We start from the raw sequence: 24983 nt of genomic DNA on the forward strand, positions 1-24983 counted from the left end.
AGGAACAACTATACAAAGGCGATATAAAGTGTGTAGATGTAATTGCTGGTGGATTCTCATGGTATTTAATAAACCATGTGTTAGCGAGTTTTAAGGGTAGTTTGCAGAATAAGACACAGTTGAGTAAAGCTGTACTCTAAACCTAACTCAGATTTCCTGTTGAAGCCTTCTGGGATGTTTTACATTTCTGTATGTCTTAGAAAGCCATAATATTTCAATCGAACCACTTTGTGCTTCGTTTGGCTTTACATCTAGAGCTTTACAGAAACCTGTTTAATATCCGGTTTACTTGTGTTCTGATTAATGTGGATATCAGTTTCCCTTGGGTGATCTGTTTAAATTGAATGCTCGCAACATAGCTCCTACGGATGGATGGTGCTGCATGGTGCACCTCTAACTTTTTTCGTTTCTTTACTTTTTACTCTTTTCGTTATTTGATTGTCCAGGTACACATATACACTGTCCCAATCCGCATGCAAGGAAAAAAACATTTCCCAGGTTTCTTGTGTTAAAGATGGCCCTTCCGAACCTCCTTCAAAAACACGTGCTAGAGCCAGGTTCATAAAAAGCAGTTTATTCACACCCAATGCATTTCAAGCCAATCAGGCTCTTCGTCAGGGGTAACTGAAAATTATAATATGCATATGTATTAGTATAGCGTCCTTTTTTTTTTGTACACAATTTATTATTTGCAAAATACTCCCATTGTCACTGTCACCTATGCGCATAAAATAAATTGTATACATTTATTACTCTGTCCTGCTAGAAAACTTTCTTTTGCCTCAAAGCAAACTCATTTATTTCAACACACATACAGTATTTACTTTTCATTTACCCGCATATGTCGCACCCCTTCAGATCAACCCCACTAACTCTACTGCGTCGGTGCAAAAACCTTCCTTCCATTAACTATTTCCACTCCAATACTCCACCTAACCGCACCCTCTAATGTCTTTACCACTGATCTTCTTTCCACTCTCTTCAATCGCGACCCTCCACTCAATCCTAACTGTGCCTTTCAAAACTCCGTTACCAAACTCCCATATTTTACCCTCCTCCGCTGTACTTTAATTTCCCTGTTTCCTTAAATGTCTCTAACATACCTGCTAACAATCCATCATTCTGCTACAAATCCGTCATTCTCCTCACTCACTCGCAAGAGATAATCCTTAACTCTGCGGTTCACCTGGGTTTTGACCCGGTTTCCGCCCCTCCTCTCCAATACACTCCCACACTTCCCCACTGATTACCACCTGGCCTTACAAGTTCGCCCTCTTTCGCTTTAAGCACTCCAACGCCCATAATACATCCTTTCCTTCTATCACTTTACCCGGTGCCCATAACATGTGAGTAGTATACACATTGTCAGTGTAACCATACAAATGATTAAAACCTGCTGGAATCATTGTAATCGTGATAACATAAATAGTGGACATCATCGACAGTTCAGTAATGTTATGACTTCTCCAAAATAAACTTGCTCTCCAAACTCAGATTTTCCGTCTTGTATGTGGAAAACAATGTCAATTACGGTTGTTCCTTTCATTGTTCGTTTTTTTTTTTTTTTTTTTCTGGGTGCTAACCCGGGGGCTGATTTTTGTGAAACCTCATATATGGATGGGTGGCAGACCACATATTTTCGCAGATTTTCAAAAAATCATCCAGTTATGTTCTCTTTCAAACTTGACTTTGCCTGCTCACTGGAAACATGCTTTGGTGCTCTGGTTTCATATACCAGAGATGAACTCCTGGGTCTATTCATATACATGTTTATCCATTTTAGGTGCAAGCATTTATATTCTACTGCTTAGCAGCTTTTGCCCTGGATTTCTGTTACCCCTTTCCTACCTCCCACAGTATCTGCTGAACTTTGCTAAATAAAAGTTTCTCTGCAGGACCAAACTGAAATTGTCCATTTTACTTAAGGCAGTAAACTAGATGTGTCCTTTTTTAATGCAAGTATAGATCCAATAGTCCTCCCTACTGGATATTTCTCTGTTATATATGTTCCCGCAATATAGAAAATAGTTCAAGGAGATTTCACTGGCAAGAACTGAGTGGGGTTTAGCAGTAAATTCGAATTTTGGTGTATTCAACCAAGCAGAAATTTCTAATTTAGTATGCTTGTCTGCACACAGAAGAGCTACTTGCAGATAAATGGAGAGCTTCCACTAGCTCAAACTACTTATTGGAGAAGCCTGTTCTAGACTACATAAAATTAGTATTGGATCTAAAGCCTTTAAATGCCTTTCTTGGAGGGTGGTTCAAAGTCTCACACTAGCCCCTGTTATGACGACCCTTGTGTTGCAGGGTACCAGAGGGCTTTTCTTGAACCAGACTTAGTTAATCTTTGTGGCTTTACTGACATCCAGTAGTAGACCCTTAAGCCTTTCATTTATAATTCTGCAAACTACACCTAGATCATCTTGGTTTTTGGATAACTATTTGGAACTGGACAAATCCAACTTCTGCAATCTGTGTATATTTGTTGATTGGGTGAACCCGAACTATCTAAAGCTCCTCTCTAAAAAAACAAAGGTCCTGATAGTAGGTGGTCTTTCCATAGTCTTGTCAGCAGGTTGGTGCCCCCCAGTGCGGGGACATGTTGTCATGTTAACTCAGTCTGCAGAACGGGCCTACTCCTTGGCCCAGGCTTCAATCTCTACCATCACATAAGCACAGGGTCAAACAGGGGCAGAAAATTGATGAGGCCGCAAAATAAAAGCGGCCCCCATTAGTGACTTAGATAGCTAAAAAAAAGACATTGGCCTAGCTAATAGGTCTCGCGTTTGGGACCTTATAAATGTTTAGCCATGCAGCACATTATCTATTACCCTCCGGTGTTTATTTCTCTGCCTTTCAGTCTTAGGGCAGGGAAAGGGGCCATCCCAGCATGACTTCACAAGAGCACCTCTTCGGATTACACTGATCTCCAAGGCTGCACCAAACAGGCCCAAACACAAGTGGGTCTGCCCGCCAGGCACGCGCACAGGACTGCAGGCAAAATACACCCAGAGGAGGCTTACTCAGGGTTAAGAGGCCGTTACTACTTTTTACAGAATGCTAATATTTAAATATGTTGTTCATATTGTCACCGGACAGAAATCTGCTGCGGGAAGCTTTACTTTGAAGGGGAATAATAACCATTAAATAAAGAAATACAGAGTTACTCACAGTGCATATCATTTTATTATCAAAAGAAATGTAAACGTCATTTAAATAACGAATTGCTCATCTTTTGGGAGGGACTGCAGGCAAAAAAAGTGGCCATATGACTGATGTAGAACAATGAGCTGCCAAAAATCTTCAAATCTGATGAATTTTCAGAACTGCTTTCGGGGTCATTTATTTTTGGTGGCTAGACAATGACAATCACTGAAACTGAACAGCCAAGAGATACCTCACAATGCAGTATTCAACTCGCATTATTGACAGTCTTCTAGGCAATAATGCAACACCCTTATCATTTGCAAACCGCTTTGGCAGGGTTGCGTGTGTGCATGCGACATGTGAAGGGAGGGTTGGTTAAAAAGAATGGTGCAAGAGAGAAGCGGGTTGAGTGAGCACGGCAGCGCGGCGAATGCGCCAATTAAAAACAGATGGTGACATGACCCCGAACACATGGTGCCCCGTTCTCATAATTGTAGGCCGTGGGCGGATACATTTCCTGGGAAAGGTGGGATGGCACCGTGCAACCGCCTTTGCCCAATTGCGTGCTGTCTTTTTAGAAAAACCCACGCAAAGCCCAATAGAAAAAATGCTATAAAAAAACACGCACAAGTGTGTGTAAACTACAGAGGTACAGAGTGATTCCAAGAGGTTGTTTTCCTAGAGCAGCGCATGCGCGCTGCGCTAGACTCGGCCAAACAGTGACCCATGTTTGCAAATCACACTTTGTAAATGTTTTGTAAGATAAGAGACTGCTGCAGGCAATGCATGTTTTAATATGAGGGGCATTAACATTCAAAATAGGCCCACAAATTGTCCCAAAAAAATAGCCAGTTCTGCCAAGTACCACGCATCTGGCTTTAGACTAACTCATTTCTGTGTGGTGCTCCCAATTACCGCACTGAAATGCATAGTCATGCATTGGCATAGAGCTTTAGCTATCAACCATTAGCTCTGCCTTAAACTAAAGCTGGAGTGACTGGCAGCGTGCCATGGTGTGCACACGCTGCTTCTGTAGGCTTGAGGGTCGGCTGGCAGGCTGAGCCAGTAGCAGCTGGCTACTACAATGTACCAATATAGAAAGGAGATTGCCGTAGGCGGGGCTTTGACTGACCTCACGTGGTGAGGTAGTGCCCAATGGCTACCACATCAGTCGACTCTGCGCAGGAGGTTGTGTGAAACCGGGTCCGAGAGAGACTTAAGGATCGGATGGGAAGTCGCATGACTTTCTGCTAGTGTTGCTGGAGCCAGCTGCTGCAGTTTGTGAGAGGCTGGTGGTTTCAGCAAATCATGGCATCGCTGCGTGGCTGCAGCAAATTTAAAATCTTTATCATGATGAGTCACCCCACTGCAAATTGCAGAGGGAGTGACATTGCAGGACAGGACTGGACTCTGAGGAGGTGGGCGGCCGGACCCGGCCAGATTGGAGTTGTTCTTATTTTTTTTGCCCTCAGTGCAGCACTTTCTTCAATTCAAAATTACTATTTTTTCAACCCTTCCTAAAAATAGTTGGGAAATTTAAAACTATCCCCAAATTTTCTATGAATGGAATTAGAATAGGAAATAAGCTTTCTGGAATATTTGAGGGAAGTTGCTCTTTCTCCAAATATTCTAGGACTGAAGTTGAAATAGTAAATTTGACCTTCCAGTGTCCGTCACGCCCACCGCTGTCCTGAGGGCACAGTTCAGGGCAAGAAACGCGAACGAGCCAGATTGGGCCAGGAGAATCTTGTACCCTGAACTTCTGGGTATAAGCATCTGTTCTCCAATCAAGCTTCTGTCACAACAGGGTTCTGGACCTGAACGAGCCCCATCTACACCTCCATGCTCTACAAAGTGTATTTACGCTGGACACTAGGTTTGGTGTAGTCTGCTATACAGGCCACTTACAAGTTGAACTGTTCAATGTTTTTGTCTTTCGCCCAGCAAGGTCTTGCATCTACCTTTTTGCTTTCTTGCGTTTGCCAGACAAACCTCCCTTGTTTAAATTACCTGCTGAGATGCGGTTAATAAAGGTTCAACACACATGCCCTCCCAAACCATTTGTGATACCACAGTTGAACCTTCGCTTTGCTCTGATGTTCCTCATGTGTATTCCCTTTGAACTGATGCACAGCTGCTCATTGCGTCTTAGGACTCTCAAGAATGACTTCCTGATTGCAGTGACTTTAGCTCCTCACAAGGGAACTCCAGGCTCTTTCATTACAACCGCCCTACACCTCCTTTTTCCCCAAACAAACAAGTGCTGAATACCCAGACAGCCTTCTGGTAAAAGTAGTGGCCTCTTTAGCTTAGGGAAATCCATCACTGTCCCCATTGTTCCTTGCCCCTCCTCACCGCTCGAAAGAGTAGGAGGCTCAAATGACAGGACCCCAAAATAGCATTAAGCTTCTACATTGATTGCACCAAAGACCATTGAGTGGATGATCTGCTTTTTGTGGGGTTTTCTGGGGCAAAGAAAGGCAAGGCAGTGGAAAAAAGGAGCCTGTTGAGGTGGATAGTGGTGCTCTACATTAAGGTCTGGTACATATTGACCGAAGAGCAGCATTCAGAGTGCCTGCGAGTCCATTCCACCAGGGCTGAGGTGCCACCACTATTTTGCTATGCGGTCTGGACATCTGTTAGGCCACAACGTCAGAGAACACGTTAACAAAGCACTACTTTCTTGACCGCTAATTCTGTCGGGATTGGCATCTTACCCATACAGTCCTTCAAGACTTGTTGGTCTGAGCCCACTCCACTGACTCTCCATTCTTTGGAGGTACTGATTTGGTATCTATTCTAAAGGTTAAGAATCTGGTTAGAATCAGAAGAAAAGCTATTTTCCTTAGGTAGTGCTCTTTCTGGTGTATATATTCTAACCGCAAATTCCGCACTGCTCTCCAACCTCCCTGTTTTGTGGAGTGATTGTTTTTTACCATCTAAAAATTCAAGATCTGCATATTGGTACGAACAGTTATTTTCTGTGCTGCGCGTCCAAGGGCATAGAAAGAGAAACGCAAAAAATTAACGTTGACGCGCAGTCGTGGTGCTTGTATGCTGCTTCGCTCTGTCACTTTGCACTCCTTAGCTGTACACAGGAGCGCTGCTGAAAATGTTCAGATCCAATCTGGCTAATAGTGATATTCTAAAGGTGAGGAATAGGAGTATCAGTAGAAAGAGCGTAACCGAAAGTAAGTAACTTGTTCATAATGTGTTTGTTGTATAAATGCGTGATTTGCTATTTATATTTGACATTTTTGAAAGGGGTGTAAATTGCACATTTCATACCCTTTTTGTTTAGCATAACAGTTTATTTAGAAATCTTAACAGTATAAAGAAATTCTTTGAAACTCCTGTCCAGTCCTGAAACATTGCTATCCGTCTGCAATGCCTCAGTTGCCTTTTGTAAAGCAAGCAATAGCTTAGCTTTTGATAGCTAAAAAAAATCCATTTCAAATACATCTAGTAGAACTGAGCCCAGGGCGGCTATCTTCTCTTACTGACCCTAGTTAAGGAAAAGGGTGGTAATGCTTCCGTAATATTTTTAACTCGGTGATGGAGCGAGGAGGACTCTTGGGGTAGTAACTTAGACACTGGCATGGATTATTGACATGGTTAGAACTATCGAAGGACTGTACTTGCTACAAATATCAGATCATGCCCAATACTGCTACGTTTGGACAGGCCGCAGATGTGGAATAGTATTTTGTTTCATGTGTTTTTAAGTATTATTTCGAAGTTACTGATCTCAGTGCAACAAATCTGTGCTAGAAAGCAGTACATTTATCTTAATTGCCTGCCTCTACGTATTATGTGCGTCTAAGTAATAAACTGCTACACTTAAACTTTTGGTATGCATTTTCATGTTTCCTCCATTTTATTGTTATAGCTATCTTAATGCGATTCAGACAATGTGCCCCCATATTCTCCGTTATTTAACAACAGCTGTCATCACCAACAAAGATGGCAGAAAACGAAGGCAAGTCCTTAAAGATCTGGTTAAAGTCATTCAACAGGTAGGAATTCTAAACTTTTTAAAATTTGTTTTCAAGTTGTGATGTAGACACTTTTCAAAGCGTGCACTCTTCAGTAGTTTCCTGACCTTTCTTGTGTGAATCTGAACTGCAAGTGCTATATACATATCTAACTGTTAACCTTGCTTCTTTCCTGTCATTTATTCTTTAAGTTTTAAGTTTATTACTGGGTGTATTGTATTTGATGATAACTGATTGGTAGCTTTTTGTTGGGGTTTCCTCTTCTTTGAGGCCTTTCTCTCCAGAATAGCACCTGGAAAAAAATGACTTAAAATTGGGTGAAAGTTTAATTTCAACTAAGCCAGACTCGGCGAATGCATTGAAATATTTCAGAAGTTACACGTTTTGTATCTTGCTTTGCTTGGTCATTATATGAAATAGCTGTTACAACGCAGCAGCCCGTTACCTGGTGTCTTTGTTGGTATAATATATGGCAGTCAAGCATGAGCTCTCCTTAACAGTCTCATAAAAATTCAATTTAAGCGCATACTGAAAAACAAGTTACGTTCCATTTAATTGAACGACCGTTATACTTATGTTTTATATTATTTTGAATAAGCGCACTGACTTGAGTAAGAAGTTTGTCGAAGTTGCCACTCACCCTCTCGATCGTGAACAAAGAGCATTAAAATAGTTTTGATATTTATAAATATTGACTTGGTGAATTAAGTTTTGAAAAAACTTTGGGGGCTAGTCAGAAAGCACTGTTAAACTGGACTCAGCCGCTTGTGTTTTTATCATATTAAACCTCAAATGTATTAGTCTGAAAACCTCTGCTCCCAGTAGCAGTAAGGTGTCTAATGCATTTTTAGTATATAGCCTCAGCTGCTTATCCTAAGAATGAAAGGGGTACAAATATTTATTGGAGTAGCCTGAAAGCATTTCCTGTCAATATCTAGACAACTACAGTGTCTGCTTCCTAGCTACAGGTCGCACTCCATTGTCTCTGAGGCTCATGTATTGACGCGGGTAGGTGGGTCCCCGAGAATTCAACTAGCACTGCCCCAAGGCATGTGTTTTTTTTAATTTTTTTTAAATATTTGTGCTATACATAGTCTCCCACTGGGTGTGCCTGAGTTCCTGAGTTTTTTCCAGGACACTAGAATTCCACGCTGGTTTGTGTGTATGAATTTGCTGCACTTGCTACAGGTACCCTGCATATTTTGTGAATATCTACAGAAATATTTTGTAGCCCAAGTGGGTGATGTGTGAATAAAAGCGCTGCACATAGAGTGCAGCTCCGTACCAGGCACTCGAACTTTTAACTGGTCTCTTCCCTGCAACATTCAGGCATTTTGCAGACGATAGTTTTTCCTGTAGAGGTGGGCAGTAGACTCTTTGTCATGAAAATGTTGTGCTTCACGATCTTCATTTACAAAGGACGCTGTTCTCAAAGTGCAAAAAGAATAATTGATGGACAGAATGCCGAACAATGTCGTACATTCAACCCAGTACAGAGATGTGGGCCTAAATCCATCCTTTTTCTGCTCCCCATGCCATACCAGTTTGAACTCACCCATATGCAAATCATGTTTTGACCCTGCGCCCAATGGTAACAGTCAAGCCCGAACTGCCAGACCAGGTCCTCTCTGGACTGGAAACCAGCATCCTAGTACCTGTTTCGGCGTTTCACCCCTCATCAGCCAGGATAGCTTTACTCCAGTGGCATGGAAAGCACGGGTCCCACGTCTGGGCATACCTGTCCCACTCGGCGTGACAAATGCAAAAACAACAATCGATGGACAGAATGCAGAACAATGTCATACATTCACCCTAGTACAGAGATATGGGCCTAAATCCATCGTTTTTTGCTCCCCATGCCATTCCAGTTTAAACCCAGCCATCTGCAAATCAGTTTTGACGCTGCGCCCAATGGGATCAGTCCAGCCCAAACGGCCAGGCCCTTCAAGATCACCCTAAATTTACAAGAATCCTCTGCATGATGCACCCTTTTAAAGACCGGCTGCCTTGAACCTTAAGGCATCCCACAATTGTAATAAATGTTCAACAGCGTTGTTCGATGGAGCGGTACTTAAGTGGAAATGGCTTATTCCAAGGGACCTACGGTGTGAACCTAAACTAAACTAGGAACTGTTTTAATGTAGAACTGTGGTGCACTGAGATACTTTTTGTATTAAGATATTTGTATAAAACATGCACACTGTTTAACTGAGCCGAAACAAGCATACATGTACACAAACTATATTACTCTGCTAGAATAATATGGCACTGTGAACATCAGTGTTGTGTATCATGGGATCTTGGTGTTCATAAAGACGGAACAGTTATTCCCCCCCGGTTAAAAAAAAAAAAGCTGGAAAAATGTATTGATACTACTGTCATGCACAGGTACTCAAGCAAGGGGAAGAGATCCATATTCTCCTTAGCTGAAATAAATCCAGTTGTGAAGGAGGGACTGACAATTTTGGACTCTGGAGACCAACATGCTTAAACGTTGTTTGCCTCTTGACAAATAGGGCATACCCTTCAACATATTGTTCCCGTCAACATTAGTGGTGGTCTTTTGTGCAGTGGTTCAACATCTGGTGACTAGATGGTTGTATCTGCATCGCTTGGAAAAACTGTGCCACCTTGCTGTTGAAAGTTTTCTGACCAGCTGTCTGCGTTTTCCCGTTGAATGCTGACGTTGTACAGCATGAATAACCAGCATTTGCAATGCAGTAGGTCTCGCATTTACGCAAGTTTGAGCTATTGAAATTGCAAATAACAATGCCTTTTTTTTGTTTTTGTTTTTAAAACCTAAATAAAAGACATTGTCATTTACAATGTGAGGAAGGGCGGGTTTGATAAACGGGCGAGGAGGCTGTATGAATTTTCGCAAAGGAACATTTTTATTTTCAACAGTAGAAGTGACTGGGGTAGTATGTGACTTTTCTGCCTGTTCTTCGTCCAAAGTGTTGTGAGAAGAACTTGAGCTTGACGGTGATCCCAAGGATGACTGTTCCTGCTCCTCTCTTTGTGGCAGGGTGGTCTCCCCGGAGGCTCATAGGAGGGAAAAAAGAGGAGGAAGCCGTGAGATAAGGGGTTGATTTAAGTATGTAGGAGTTAGACCGCCACCATACCTTTTGTGTTGATTTAGCTTCTTTTATACTGATGGTGGGATAGTGAGGGAAGGGAATTATTCAGTGCCTAAGGAATTCTGGGACAGTGCTTATTGCAAAAAGTACAGGTCTTAAACTTAGGGTTGGATGGCAAAGAAACAAAGAACCACATATGCATATGCCCCAAATTCAGAGCTAACTATACAATGCTGCTGAGATTTTACTACGGACTCTCCCCTGAATAAATTAGGCAAAATGCAGAAGTCTCTCCCTTTACCCGTAACCTGCCCCGGTTCCACCACTCGCTTCCCACAACCCATCTCCCGGTTCCCTCGAGCCGCTATCACTCACCGGCTCCGCCACAACTCTATAGAATTACAGCCGCTCCCCTGCATCCTCCGGACACCACCACTCTTCACACCAGCTCTCGTCCGGTTCGCCGGTTTCGCCTGGTGGTCCTGCGTCTTCTGTCTCGGGTCCTGCGTCTTCTGTCTCGGGTCCTGCGTCTTCTGTCTCGGGTCCTGCGTCTTCTGTCTCGGGTCCTGCGTCTTCTGTCTCGGGTCCTGCGTCTTCTGTCTCGGGTCCTGCGTCTTCTGTCTCGGGTCCTGCGTCTTCTGCCTCGGGTCCTGCGTCTTCTGCCTCGGGTCCTGCGTCTTCTGCCTCGGGTCCTGCGTCTTCTGCCTCGGGTCCTGCGTCTTCTGCCTCGGGTCCTGCGTCTTCTGCCTCGGGTCCCGCGTCTTCTGCCTCGGGTCCCGCGTCTTCTGCCTCGGGTCCCGCGTCTTCTGCCTCGGGTCCCGCGTCTTCTGCCTCGGGTCCCGCGTCTTCTGCCTCGGGTCCCGCGTCTTCTGCCTCGGGTCCCGCGTCTTCTGCCTCGGGTCCCGCGTCTTCTGCCTCGGGTCCCGCGTCTTCTGCCTCGGGTCCCGCGTCTTCTGCCTCGGGTCCCGCGTCTTCTGCCTCGGGTCCCGCGTCTTCTGCCTCGGGTCCCGCGTCTTCTGCCTCGGGTCCCGCGTCTTCTGCCTCGGGTCCCGCGTCTTCTGCCTCGGGTCCCGCGTCTTCTGCCTCGGGTCCCGCGTCTTCTGCCTCGGGTCCCGCGTCTTCTGCCTCGGGTCCCGCGTCTTCTGGTGTCCACTTACAGGGTCCGTCCTCACTTCTCGACTTGCTTCCTGTCTCCAGCGCGCTACCGGTTTCTGGCTTCTCCCCTTGCAGTCGGCCTCCTTTCATTGGTCCAGCTGGAGTGTTTCCGGAGTCCTTCTTTGTTACTTCCGGGTTACCGTTGACGTCGGCGTTTCGTTGTGGACAAACATGAGGGGCATGGTTGTTGTAGTTCCCTGACAAAGTCCCGGTCTCGACGTGAAGCCTGTTTCGGCAACTCCCCATGGTGCTACCCCGATATGTCCGTCATGGTTATCCTGCACTTCCTCACATCCCCCTTCCCTTGCTGTCCTTCTAGGGTTTTGGTTTTGGGGAAATCTGGACATATAATCTACATTCCCTTGTTCACTCCCCTATCTATGCTTTGTTTGGAATCTATTTGGCTGTAGCGACAAACCATCTAAGTACTCTTTCATTGTGACCCTTATTTCTAGCTAGCCATTCCAGGGGCGCATGGTCTGTAAAGATGGTGAATTCTCGACCTTCTAGATAATAGCGTAAGGATTCTATGGCCACTTTATGGCTAGCGCTTCCTTTTGGATTGTAGCATCATTTTTTTAACGGGGAAAGAGTTTGCGACTGATGTATAGTATAGACTTTTCTCCTTGGGGCGTCTCTTGAGATGATACAGCCCCTAGGCCCTGATCCGAGGCATCTGTTTGGAGTATAAAGGGACGGAAATAATCTGGACTAGTCAGGACAGTGTCTGAAGATAACAAACTCTTCAAGGATTCAAAGGAGTGTAACACCTGAGAGGGAGGGGACCCAAATATTTCTTCGGTTCTGGCATTTTTCTGAAGCAGATCAGTCAAAGGGGCCGCCATTTGGGAGAACCCTGGGATAAATCGCAATAATAACCAAGTAACCCAAGGAATGCTCGTAGATCCTTTTTAGTTCTAGGCAATGGTATTAGTTTTGAAGCCTGAGGTCTTATAACTCCTTCCTCCAATAAGTATCCTAGGTATCGAACGGTCTGGGCAGCCAAGTGGCTTTTGGCCGGATTTATCTTCAGACCGTGTAACCCTAATGTCTGTATAACTTGTGATAGGTGTAACAAATGCTGCTCCCAGATATCACTATAAATGATTGTCGTCAATATAGGCGCCTGCATAACTCTCATGGGATTTCAACACCGCATTCATGGCCCTTTGAAATGTTGCAGGTGCCCCGTGTAAGCCAAAAGGCAACACTTTGAATTGGTATAAACCATCCGGAGTCGAGAAAGCCGTTTTCTCTCTGTCCTGTTTCCGGAGAGGTCCCTGAAAATATCCTTTGTATAAATCCAAAGTGCTGATATACGTTGCTCTGCCTATTTTCTCTACCATTTCATCTACCCTAGGAAGGGGGTATGTGACAACTTCTGAGATTTTATTGACTTCGCGAAAGTCGATACAAAAACGCACTGACCCATCTGGTTTTGGCACATGAACAATTGGTGAGTTCCACTCACTCACAGATGGTTCAATGATATCCATCTGTAACATCTTTTGTATTTCTTCCGTTATGGTTTGACGACGGGCCTCAGGTATTCGATATGGTCTTAACCAAACCCGTTTTCCCTCAGAGTTTTTTTATAGCGTGCTCAATAAGGGGGGTTCTACCTGGAGAGGTGGAAAAAGTATTGGCAAGGGGTTGTAATACCAGTGATAGGTCCTCTTTTAGCATTGGCGGCAGTTCAGGATCGATGCATTAGTGGAACAGGGGTGTGTGTGTCTCCACAATGTTTACCGACACCGGCAAAGGTCCCTGCCATTTTTTAAGCAAATTGACATGGTATATTTGGGAGAGGTGCTTGGCTGGATCTGTTTCGATGCGGTAGGTCACAGGAGTCACCCGTTCAACAATGCTGTAGGCACCCTGCCACTGTCCTAATAGCTTCTGATCTGAAGACGCCATCATCAGCAATACAAGATCCCCCACTTGAAAAGATCTTTCCTTTGTCCCTTTGTCATACTGTCCTTTTTGTGCAATCTGGCCATCTTCTAGGTTGGTACGGACAATGGTCCTAATCTGACTCAAGTGTGCCCGCAAATTGGATACATATTCGGTTAAAGGTTTGATATTGTTTGGTTCTGCTTCCCATCTTTCTTGTGCCATGTCTAATAATGTACGGGGTTTATGACCATATAATACTTCGAAAGGGGGATACCCAGTACTTTTCTGTTCCTTACATCGAATAGCGAACAATGATAAAAGCAACATATCTTCCCATTTCCTTGCTTCTAAAGCCAACAACTTTTTTAGCGTAGTTTTGATGGTGGAGTTATATCTTTCAACCAACCCATCTGTTTGTGGGTGATAGGCAGCTGTTCTGATCCGTTTGATTCCCAATTGAGTACAGACCTGCTTCATCAACCTGGACACAAAGGGTGTTCCTTGATCGGTTAGGATCTCTTTTGGGAACCCCACCCTTGGAAAAATACCAATCATAGCTGTGGATATATTAGCGGCATCTTGACAACGTAGGGATATGGCCTCAGGAAAACGAGTAGCATAAGCTACTATGACAAGTACGTATCTACACCCGCTTCGGATGGCAATAAAGGCCCTATTATGTCCATACCTATGCAGCGGAATGGTTAATCAATAATAGGAAGTGGCTGTAATGGTACCCGGGGAGGTTGATATCTGCTCTGTCTTTGACATACTGGACATTCCCTACAATATCACTTAACTTGTTGGTATATTCCTGGCCAATGGAATTTTTCTAAAATCAGTTTTCTGTCTTCTCTGTTCCAAAATGACCCCCTAATAGGTGGCTATGGGCTAGATATAATATCTTTTACCTGAATGGACCTGGTACCAGCAACTGGGCTTTCTGTGTAGGATACCTTTTCCTGTACAATAACCCATTATTCCTAAAGAAGTAAGGACATACCTGCCTCATTCCAAGCTTCTTGTAATACTGGATCTTCTTGTTGAGCAGCATGGAAACTTCTGTCTGTTTCCCATGGGTTTTCATCTGGTATGATAGGCAATACCAACGGTTCTTTCCCCTTTTCGGCTCTCCTTTGTCTCTGGATCTTTCTAGTTTTTGTAGGGGGCCACACTTTATCTACATCTTGGGCAAATGGGGATGAGGATAACTATTCTTGATCTTCTGAGGGACGTGTACCATGTAACAGCTGCGACAATTTAGGATAATCGATCCCCAGTATGGCTTGTTCAGGTAGACGTGGGATTAGCCCTACTGTCAAGGTGGTTCCTGGATCTTGGGGATGTTGTATATGAACTTGAGCAGTGGGGTAGGGTTTTGTGTTTTCATGAACACATCAAATCGCAACAACCCCATCTATTGGTCCCACCTTATTACCTAGGTCTTACCAAACTATGCAAACACCCCGTGTCTGCTAGGGCAGTTACTGGATGTCCGTTTACTGAGACCGTGCACCTATAGGGTGCTGTTTTTCCTTTCTGTAGATGAGCAATAATAGTTTCAGGCCATCCCTATTTCCATCGGTTCTTCCTTTTGGAGCAGAACCTGGCGATGTGTTCTATCCCTCTACATGGAAAACACTGATGACCCATAGAAGGGGGTCGAATGAGAGGGGTATTGGGTACAATAGCCAAGGGTTCTGGTTTCTTTACTATCGGGATTTGGGGAGGATGATGGGTTACATGTCCCTCATATTTTCCAGTGCATTCCTCTTCCTTTTTGTATCTCCTGTGCTCTGTTATAGGCCCTAGCTATCTCGACGGCAGTTTCCAAAGTGAGATTAGCCTGTTGTCTGACCCAGGGTTGCATGGGAGGGTGTAGAGAAGTTAAATATTGTTCTAGCTAGATCTTGGCCATAATCCCGTATTTTTCATTAGTAGCAGGCTTTAACCACCTATCCGCCATGTCTTTCACCCTAAAATATAGAGGCCAAGGGGTTTCTTGGGGGCCTTCCTTCATTTGTCTAAATTTTAGACTGTTTCATCGTCCACCCCTAATCTTTCCATGATACATCTTTTTATATCTGTTTAGGGTACTACCCCTTGAAGGGTAGCAGCTTGATATGCCCTCTCCTATCGGTAGATCTACAAGCAGCATAAGTATTGGCCCCATTTATCTGCGGGCCAGGATGCTGCGGTTGCCATTCTTTCAAAGTTATTGAAAAAGTAGTCTGGGTCCACCCTGCTCACATATCGCTGTAATACTACAGAAGTCAGGTTAGTGGGACCTCCTTTGTCTAAGAGCTTCGGTAATTTTGTCCATTGTGGCTCCATGTCTTTGACCTTGTCCCGTGATTGCTTGTTGTAACTTACCACGGTCTGATTCAACGACTGTTAGGAAGCGCTCCATTACCTTTCCCAGATGCCCCTGGTTTTCGGCCATTTTTGCCAAGGCAGCCTCCATTTTGCCTCTCAATCCCACTTCTGACACCACTTGTGCGAGGGCGGGTTTGATAAACAGGCGAGGAGGCTGTATGAATTTTCGCAAAGGAAGATTTTTATTTTCAACAGTAAAAGTGACGGGGGTGGTATGTGACTTTTCTTCCTGTTCTTCGTCCGAAGTGTTGTGGGAAGAACTTGAGCTTGACGGTGATCCCAAGGTTGATTGTTCCTGCTCCTCTTTCTTTGTGGCAGGGTGGTCTCCCCGGAGGCTCATAGGAGAGGAAAAAGAGGAGGAAGCCGTAAGATAAAGGGTTGATTTAAGTATGTAGGAGTTAGACCACCAAAACACCTTTTGTGTTGATAGATCTTCTTTTATGCTGATGGTGGGATAGTGAGGGAAGGGAATTATTCAGTGCCTAAGGAATTCTGGGACAGTGCTTATTGCAAAAAGTACTGGTCTTAAACCTAGGGTTGGATGGCAAAGAAACAAAGAACCACATATGCATATGCCCCAAATTCAGAGGTAACGTCAAAATGCTGCAGAGATTTTACTACAGACTCTCCCCTGAATAAATTAGTCGAAATGCAAAAGTCTCTATCTTTACCCGTAACCTGCCCTGGTTCCACCACCCGCTTCCCACAACCCAACTCCCGGTTCCCTCGAGCCGCTATCACTTCCCGGCTCTGCCACAACTCTCCAGAGTTGTGGCCACTCCCCAGCATCCTCCGGACACCACCACTCTTCACACCAGCTCTCGTCCGGTTCGCCGGTTTCGCCTGGTGGTCCCGTGTCTTCTGTCTTGGGTCCCGTGTCTTCTATCTCGGGTCCCGCGTCTTCTGTTTCCTCTCAGTCTCCTGGTGCCACATACAGGGTCCGTCCTCACTCCTCAACTTGCTTCCTGTCTCCAGCGCGCCACCGGTCTCTGACACCTCCCCTTGCAGTCGGCCTCCTTTCATTGGTCCAGCTGGAGTGTTTCCGGAGTCCTTCTTTGTTACTTCCGGGTTACCGTTGACGTTTTGCTGTGGACAAACCTGAGACAGGCATGGTTGTTGTAGTTCCCTGAAAGGTTCCGGTCTCGACGTGAACCTAGTTTTGGCAACTCTTCCCATGGTGCTACCCCGGTAAGTCAGTCCTGGTTATCCCGCACTTCCTCACACAATACCAATAGCTAAAACTTGAGTAACTGTGTGACCTACTGCATTGCAAATGCTTGTTTAAATAGTAATAGGGTTACTCTTGTGGGTTGGTGTATGTAGAAACCAGTGCATCCTTAAACTCCGCCTTAATTTTGTTAACCCCAACATGGTAGTACAAAGTCCCCATTTGCATGCCACTCTACCTTGTTGCTCCCCCATTTACTACTAAAATGTGGGCGTACGTGTGCGGAGCTCCCTGCATAGTAAAAATAGGAGACTGGGGCCTCTGCCGGATGTTAGTGAATAGCAACGCCATCCCTAGGTTAGCTGGCAATACCTATAATCTGGATGCGGTGAGCTCACCGAACCCCCTGGGCCGCGATGCCAACACTGCACCTGCTGCACACATAGCTACTCCCTTGATCGCAAATTGGCTGCTCATAGCTATACCCCTCAAACGTGGACAGTGGCACCCTGCAGGTCGGACCGGGCCCTGGGCAGCGCCGACACCTCATCACTTCACACCGTCTACGCATGCTTTATTCATCCGCTGCCTGGCAGCCTCGCCGGGCTCCCCATGCACTGCATTAGCATTTTTGGCCGATGCACCAGCGCTGCTCTCTCCGATTATGTCCGTAATAGTCTGTTAATAATGCAGAGGGCTGTAAAATATTAAGCAGCCCGCCGGAGAGAGGGTGCTGCAGCCCCGAGCAGAGGAATACCCTCCCGCGGCCTCGTCAAATTCACTGAGAGGTGGGCGGGGCGGACAGCTACCAGGGCACAGAGTTCCTGGCCTGCTCAGGAGGAAGAGGGTTGTTTGTGGTAAGGCGTTTATTTACCTCGGAGGTAAAAATCATTTGAAGCATGAAGAGGGAGAGGGGAAATATTTATTTAAAAAGGACATTGGTTAAAAATGCAACTATGGAGGGGGGAGATACATGATAGAGGTGTACATATCACAGAGTTAAAAATACTATACAAAAGGAGAAGGGAGGTACGAGAGTGGAATATAAATGCCTCATAGTAACAAGCATGCAGTGCACTTCGCACCAGGCGGAAACAAAGCACCAGGAGCTCAGGAGGAGCAGAGTTTCTCGCAGCCCTGCTTGGTGAGCTTTGGTTTAGTCTTCGATCTCTTATCTTAATGGGGCCATGTGTTTCTAATTAGCGGGTGGCATGCACCGCCCCCGACCTCTCAAAGGAAAATAATCTTGACGAAACCAAGATTTTTTTTACTTTGAGAGGCCGGGGGGGCAGTGCGCTCCTCCACGCTAATTAGAAACACATGGCCCCATGAAGATAAAGTGATTTGCGACAGCAGCAAAGTAGATAACCCTGTCCGGATCGGCTGGACTATAGGAAGAAAGAGCAGCGGCTACAAAACCCTGTTTCCAATGGCAGGCCAACGTTTAGCATAAACGTTGACGCTAGCCAATGGAAATGAGGGGCGGGTCTTCAAGTCCCCTTCTCAAATCTACTCTCTTACAATATCTTACAATTTCTCTCGCCCAGCGAGCAGCGCTTTGCGCTGCAATGCCGGGCGAGACCTAAAAAGGGGTGGGTGTGCATGATAATACAGCCGCTTTATTTTGTTTGTACTATGCGTAATGATTACAGCTGCATGTGCCTCTAAAATTATGAGTAGCTCTTTTAAAAAAAAAAATGTATTTACCTAATTAGGAATGCAGTGTTGGGGGGCCAACCGGGCAAATGGTAGGGGTGAGACTCAACAGTGAATGCGCTGGGAGGGAAAAATCTGCACCTGAGGGAGAATCACACTATCAAATCAGTGGAGAGGGAGAGAAGCATACACTGTGAGAGAACAACACAGAGTGCAAGGGGAGAAGCTCTCAGGGGAGACAACTGAAAAATGCATGCACTCTCATGGAGTGCAAAAAAAAGTGGTTTCCTAAACGGGATGCGTGCGACGTAACCAGGGAAGACTGTGCACCTGCGGATTGAAAATCACAGGATGGACAAGGCAGATCCTCTTCTAAGAAGTAAGCAAATGAGTGACAAAATCAACCAATGGTAAGCAATGAGCGGGCTTTTTGATAAACTGACAATATATCGTTTTCAACCATCTCTGCTGCCTTTTAGGCTGGACTTAAATTGTTTTTTTTTTTTGTGTTTTGTTTTTTAAACCTAATGAGGATTAAATCCTTTGCTTGCTTGGCGGCCACTCACATGCCTTTCTGTGCTGCTGAAAGCTAAAATGACAGATGCATTTGTTAAACTGATTGTTGCTTCATTTTAAAGTTGAACTGTTGAGAAATTATTTTGAATAAAATAATGAATTGGAAACAAAAATAGGGATTGAACCGGAAATTTAACAACTGAGCTACATCTAAGTTGCCCTTGCGTGAAATGGCAGGACTGACACTGCATCTAATTACAGTACCATTCAAGCTAGAAAACCTCTGTGCTGTTTTAACAGTAATATCGATTGCAAAACTACCGCCGTACCGAGCATTGGCTAAGGCAGTAGCTCTGTCCAATGTGAGAACGATTAGCTTTGTCAATTTCTTTTGTAGTTTTTTTAGCCGTGTTGTACAGCAGCACGGCAGAAAGTAAAAAAAAAAAAGTGCTTTGACACTTTTTTTTTTTTTACTTTGTAAACCATGCTGGGCTGATACAAATCGTTGGCAAAGCCAAATAGCGCTAGCGTAGGTGAGCTTTGTCAATGCTTGTTAAGTTGGTTGGGGTCTCTGGGTTCGGCAGGAGAGGCTGTTGGGTTTTTCCCAGGGTGTGCTGGTGTTGCCAAGTACAGCAGCAGCGCAGGGCGAGTAGTGTTCACTAACACAGAATTCTGTGTTAAGGTACTCTAGGGAGCAGAGGGAGGGGCAAAGTGATGAAATTGGCAATGTTTGGCACCAGTATAAAGGGAACCTGCATCTCCAGAATATGGTAGAGATGCAGTGGTGTCACTAGGGTTGGTGTCACCCAGTGCGGGTAACTCATGGTGTCACCCCCTCACATCTTACATCATGAATCCATGATGCCCCCAAGATACCCTTACACGGCTTTACACAGGGACTAAAATGCACATGGCACCCACGTGTCATGTGCAGCTACACACATGTCCTGGACAGTACAGTACATACACACTACGCATGGCACCAGTCTACCCTTGCCCAGTTAGACACAGGTTAACTGGCAGCACAAGAACCCTGCATGCCCGTTCAGGGCTACACTGTTTCCAGGCATAGCATGTTCTGTCTGCACGGACTCAAAGATGCGCACAGTAACTTATGGAAACATGACACCCACGTGCAACTCATAGTCAGTGGGTAGTATGTTACACTTGCACACAATAGCGCAACTACAGACCAAAGCAGTTTACTGGGTATATTGCACGCTCAGACACAAGGAGCACAGGTTGTAATCACTAAAGGGCATACTTTCAAACACAGCGAAGGGAAGAATGGGGATGCCACTTACCAGCTGCAGAGGAAGACAAGCGTGCACCTGGCGCTGCAAAACCCTGGTTCACTTCCCCAGGTCGGTTAGCCAGAATCCAGTCTGCAGGGACTTTTTTCCTTTGATTTTCCTGAAATGATTCCTCTTGCCCGCATCGTACTGGTCCATTTGCAGAGGTCAGGCTCCAGTTAGATTGTGAATACTCTCTTTAAGGCTGATCTTTAGGTCGATCCTGGCCAGCGCATGTGCTGCTCTGCGGGGCATTCTGTATTGAGGTAGGGACGTGAAGCTCCACCCACTCTCTGCCCACACTTTCCATCGGCTTGTGTCATTGTCCACTGTAAACTGTGGCTGTTAGTTAGTCAAAATGCTTAGTGGGTCCCTCCTTAGTACTGCCTAGTCTCATTTTCTAACCTCCCATGGCGACACCCCCTGTTACGTGTGTTGTTGCTTGGTAGGCGTTAATTACAGCCTCCAAGCACTGTTTTCTCAAATAGCTTTGTCCTGCCTGCTGTTGCACACATTTGCGAGAGTTTAATCTATTGGCATTGTAAATGACAATGCCTTTTATCTTTTTTGAAAACAACACACAAAATAAGGCATTGTCATTTACAATGCCAATAGCTCAAACTCTCTTTAATGCGAGACCTATTGCATTGAAAAATGCTTGTTTTTATCTTCGCCCTGGCATCTACATTGTCCTGCATCTATATGTATATTAGAATGGAATCAGACAGTGTTAAGGAGTGGAAAGTTCGGGAAAGATCATGACAAGAAAATAACTTACTTCAGAAGTGCCAACATTCAAGTTTCATTCAGCAGGGAAGGACTATACCAATGCCCCACTTAAATATCTTCATCAGAACATGATCTTGAGTTCACTTGATCACTTCATCAAGTAATGGAATTTTTGAAGTAGCACAAACAAAAAAAAACGAACTGTTGCTAAATGTCCTTAACTACAAACTTACTGCTTCGGGAGCAGGCTGGTGAAGCAAAGTCCAATGGCTTCAAGTTTTTTCTGAAGTCGGCTATCTAGAAAATGGACATAAGCTCTGACAGAAACAGGGACCATCACCAGGAACCACAATGTGAGAATAAAAATAGATTTGTGGTTTACTGAGGGATGACAGCTGTCTGTCTGTATGAATGCCATTTGCAAGTTGGAGCAAACCTGCCGCCCCTGAAGAACAAGCACCGCCTTTCCCAACGTCTTCCTTTCCCGCGTAGTTTGTGTCGGGGACTTTTCTAAGGGAAATATACTTGGTTTGCAACAAGAGCAGACCCTGTAGATTCTACCTGGCCTGCTGCATGTGGTAAGAGCGTAAAGGGAGCCAGCCCCTCTCAGAAACCTCTTTGAGGAGGGAAATTGTGCTCCAGCCTCTCTGGTTGTAGTTTCAGTCTGCAAGCATTTGTTCCGATCGGCAATTACCCAACTGTGGCCAATCTCGTGGGAGAGAATCGCCACCCAGGATGTTCGGGGATCCAGGACTGCTTTTGTTGTCGTTCCTTTCGTTTTGAGCTATTTCTCATCTAAAGTGCTAGTGCTTTGCTAATTCATGACCTGGTGTGCATATTTGTGTCAGATTACGTACAACAGTTGTGAGGCATCTCAAGACACAGAGCCATGTTCTCTTAGTTTCTTTTGTCCGATGGTTGCGACCAGTCCCGGGAGGAGGGTGCCCGTCTTTCTTCTGTTGGCGCCGGGACCTCCAGCACCATACTTTACTGACTGTAGACCGTGAAACGTATGTGTTGCAAATGAGTGTGTTGCAGTTTTCAGTAAGGTGGGAGGAAGCTTTAGTCTCGATTGCTGCTTCCAGAAATTCACTCCTCGTAATATCCCAGAATCCTCTGCTCAGTGTCTGCCAATCTGATTACCCAATTAACAACTGATTGTACAAGGGCATGGCACGGAGGCAGATCACTGGGTGTGGGAGGATGTAGACTCTGTAACGACTTCAGCCCGAACTTGATATCTGCACTCCAATACAAGCACTTCGGGAACCTTTTCAAAACAGTCTTACCTTGCTTCCCTTCATCAGCTCTATCGACATATAAAGTGGAGTCCCACTCTAATAGGAGGTAAAACAACCAGAATAATACAGTCCTTCGTGGAACTTGCTGTGGACTTTCGAGAACGTGGAAGCAGATGGATTTTTAAAACGTCAGGTCCGGGAGTCACGTCACGACGTGAGTGACGTTTCCAACGTCATTGACGTCTGAAGTCGTAGCCTAATTGTGACAATAATCTTGGCCGGCAGCCGGGTAAGGTTCGACAGACAGAAATATTATTTTGCATTTTGGTATCACGGACTCCGTGACACCAAAATGCAAAATAATATTACTGTCTGTCGAACCTTACCCGGCCGCCGGCCAAGATTATTGTTGACACGGACCATGGTGTCACCCCTTTTGATGGTGTCACCCGGTGCGGTCCGCACCCCCCTAGTGACGCCACTGTAGAGATGTTGTCTTTGAACTTCCGCATTTCAAGGACGAGCCTTGAGACACAGATAGTTTTAAGTTTTCATTTTTCTTTAATACCTTCAATATATATCTTTATTTTTCTCAGTGGCGTATTTCTTTGCTTTCTTACATCCTTCATTTTAATTGTATTTCCTTCTTAGTTCATGCATGTTTTTGTTTTTTGATTGCGGTCTTAATTTCATTTTTATACCCCTTTTCCCTTGGCCCTTCTCTCATAAACCCAGAAGTGCTCTGAAGCCCCTTTTGTAATTATGTTTAAAGTTATGAGGACATCGGTTTACACTGAAGTTCCTTCAGTTTCGATATTGCAACTTGGCAGAAAACACACTTTATCTCAAGAGGTAGAAGAGCGCTTTCCGTCTGTACTGCACCCTCTGAAATATCCACTCTGGTCCAAGAGCCACCATGTTAAGGAAAATCTGTACATCCAGTGCCTGCAGAAAAGACATTACCTTGTATCAGCCTAACTGAAAATATCTGTTTGCCCTGCATAACTGCTCTCCACTACACTAAATCCAAACCGGATTCCACTCTTTTATACACTTATTGTATTTAATTTTCTTGTTAGTTGTGTCCAAGCACTTGTGAGAATCGTGATGTGTCCTGTGAAGGAATTTGTTTGAACTTTTTATGCACGGGACCTAATGTGTTATGAGGAAGATCGACTTTGCCTTTCTCTGTCAGCACTTGAATAATATGTCAATGTGTATATATGGTTCCTGATAAACTAAGTTACCAGGTACAATAGATCAGTGGGCTTATGCACCTGCTGCAAAGTAGAGCTATCTGTGGTACCTGCTGGTGACCGGTTTAAGACATCATATGGCAGAGTCCAACATTTCATCTGTCAGAGGTGGAGTATGGTGGAAATTTGTTAGAATCTGCGCATAGTTGAGCCTGGCATATCATCTGTTCCAGGTTGAGTAATTTTGAGGTTGCTGCTAATGCGTTTTTCATAGCAGTCTCTCCAGTTTGTCCCAAGTACTGGTTGGTTCAAATTTCGATATACTCAAATGAGTGTAACTTTGATATGAGTTTGAGTCTGTCTACCTAAACCCCACTATGACCTTTAATTTAAAGGTTTTCCTTTGGGCGGATTGATATATTTTAACAAGAATCCGCATGGATGTTGAAATGCTGCATCCTAGCTCCGAGTGTGGTGAAATAGATTGTTCGAGGCATGTGGGCTGCTGAATTCATATCTTAGCATAGATCGCTGCCTAGTGTTGGGTCCGGATGATTGCACGTTGTTGTCATGTATCACGAGATAGGTGACTCCTCCCCTGGACTACAGTGCGCATGGGCATCCTCTCCATCCTCAGATTGTTTTTTTTCCGCAATAGGGTTCGGATGTTACACCTCTACTCCAACTTCGGAACCGAAACTAAACAACTTTCTAAGGCCAAAAGGCCTTCTTCCTCGACGGTATTCTTGTTCGGTACTCCTTGACTCGATCAAACTTTCCATCTCGATCTGGTCGTCGACGCGGGACGTTGGGCCTTTACGACGCCATGTGGGCCTGCTGTCGATGGAAAGGAGACAGTTTAAAAGGTGCCCACAATGCCACTCCAAATTCCCACATACTGACAAACATACAGTATGCAACAAGTGCTTATCCCCAGAGCACAACGAGGAAAATTGTCCAGCGTGTGCTCAATTCCGCTCGAAGAAGACTATCCGGAATCGACGGGCCGCTAGGCAAGAGATGCAGCGGCAGGCACCGGAACAGGAGAACATCTTCGATGATGAACACGACCTCCAAGAAGCGTCGGACTCGGATCTAGAAATCGTCGCCGTTGAGGACCAGTCGGCCTCCGATGACCAGATCACACTGGGGCAAAAAGTGAGTACACAACCCCCAACCCCGCTTATACCGAAAGACAAGGCTCTGGTCGAAGCATCGCCTAAAGGCCTTAGCCGAGATCGACAAACTCCTTCAAAGACCCCGCTTTCCGGCTCGGCTCCGAAGCCCAAACCAGGCCTTCCGATAGCCCAGGAACCAGCAACACTCTTCCCAAAAAAGTTGTCGAACCGAAAAAGGTTGCCGAGCCAAAGAAGAGCCTCGAACCAAAGAGGTTCGTCGATCCAAAAAGAACACTCGACCCGAAGAAGGCCGTAGAGCCTAAAAAGAATGTCGATCCCCAAAAACAAGATCACACTAAAAAAAGCCAGTCGAACCGAAAAAAGCAGTCGACTCAACCAAGAACATTGAGCTGAGAAA

General features: G+C 45.1%; 1 protein-coding gene across 1 annotated transcript in view; it reads left to right on the plus strand.

Moving 5' to 3' along the window:
- The window catches only part of EIF3E (eukaryotic translation initiation factor 3 subunit E), a 284737-nt gene that overhangs the window by 172464 nt on the left and 87290 nt on the right, over positions 1-24983 (plus strand). The window contains exon 8 of the mRNA XM_078686880.1: positions 7040-7166. Coding sequence (XP_078543006.1) covers positions 7040-7166 — 127 coding nt within the window. The remainder of the gene's footprint in view (positions 1-7039; positions 7167-24983) is intronic.

Source organism: Lissotriton helveticus, chromosome 4_1, assembly GCF_964261635.1.
Source record: "Lissotriton helveticus chromosome 4_1, aLisHel1.1, whole genome shotgun sequence".
Taxonomy (NCBI): Eukaryota; Metazoa; Chordata; class Amphibia; order Caudata; family Salamandridae; genus Lissotriton; species Lissotriton helveticus.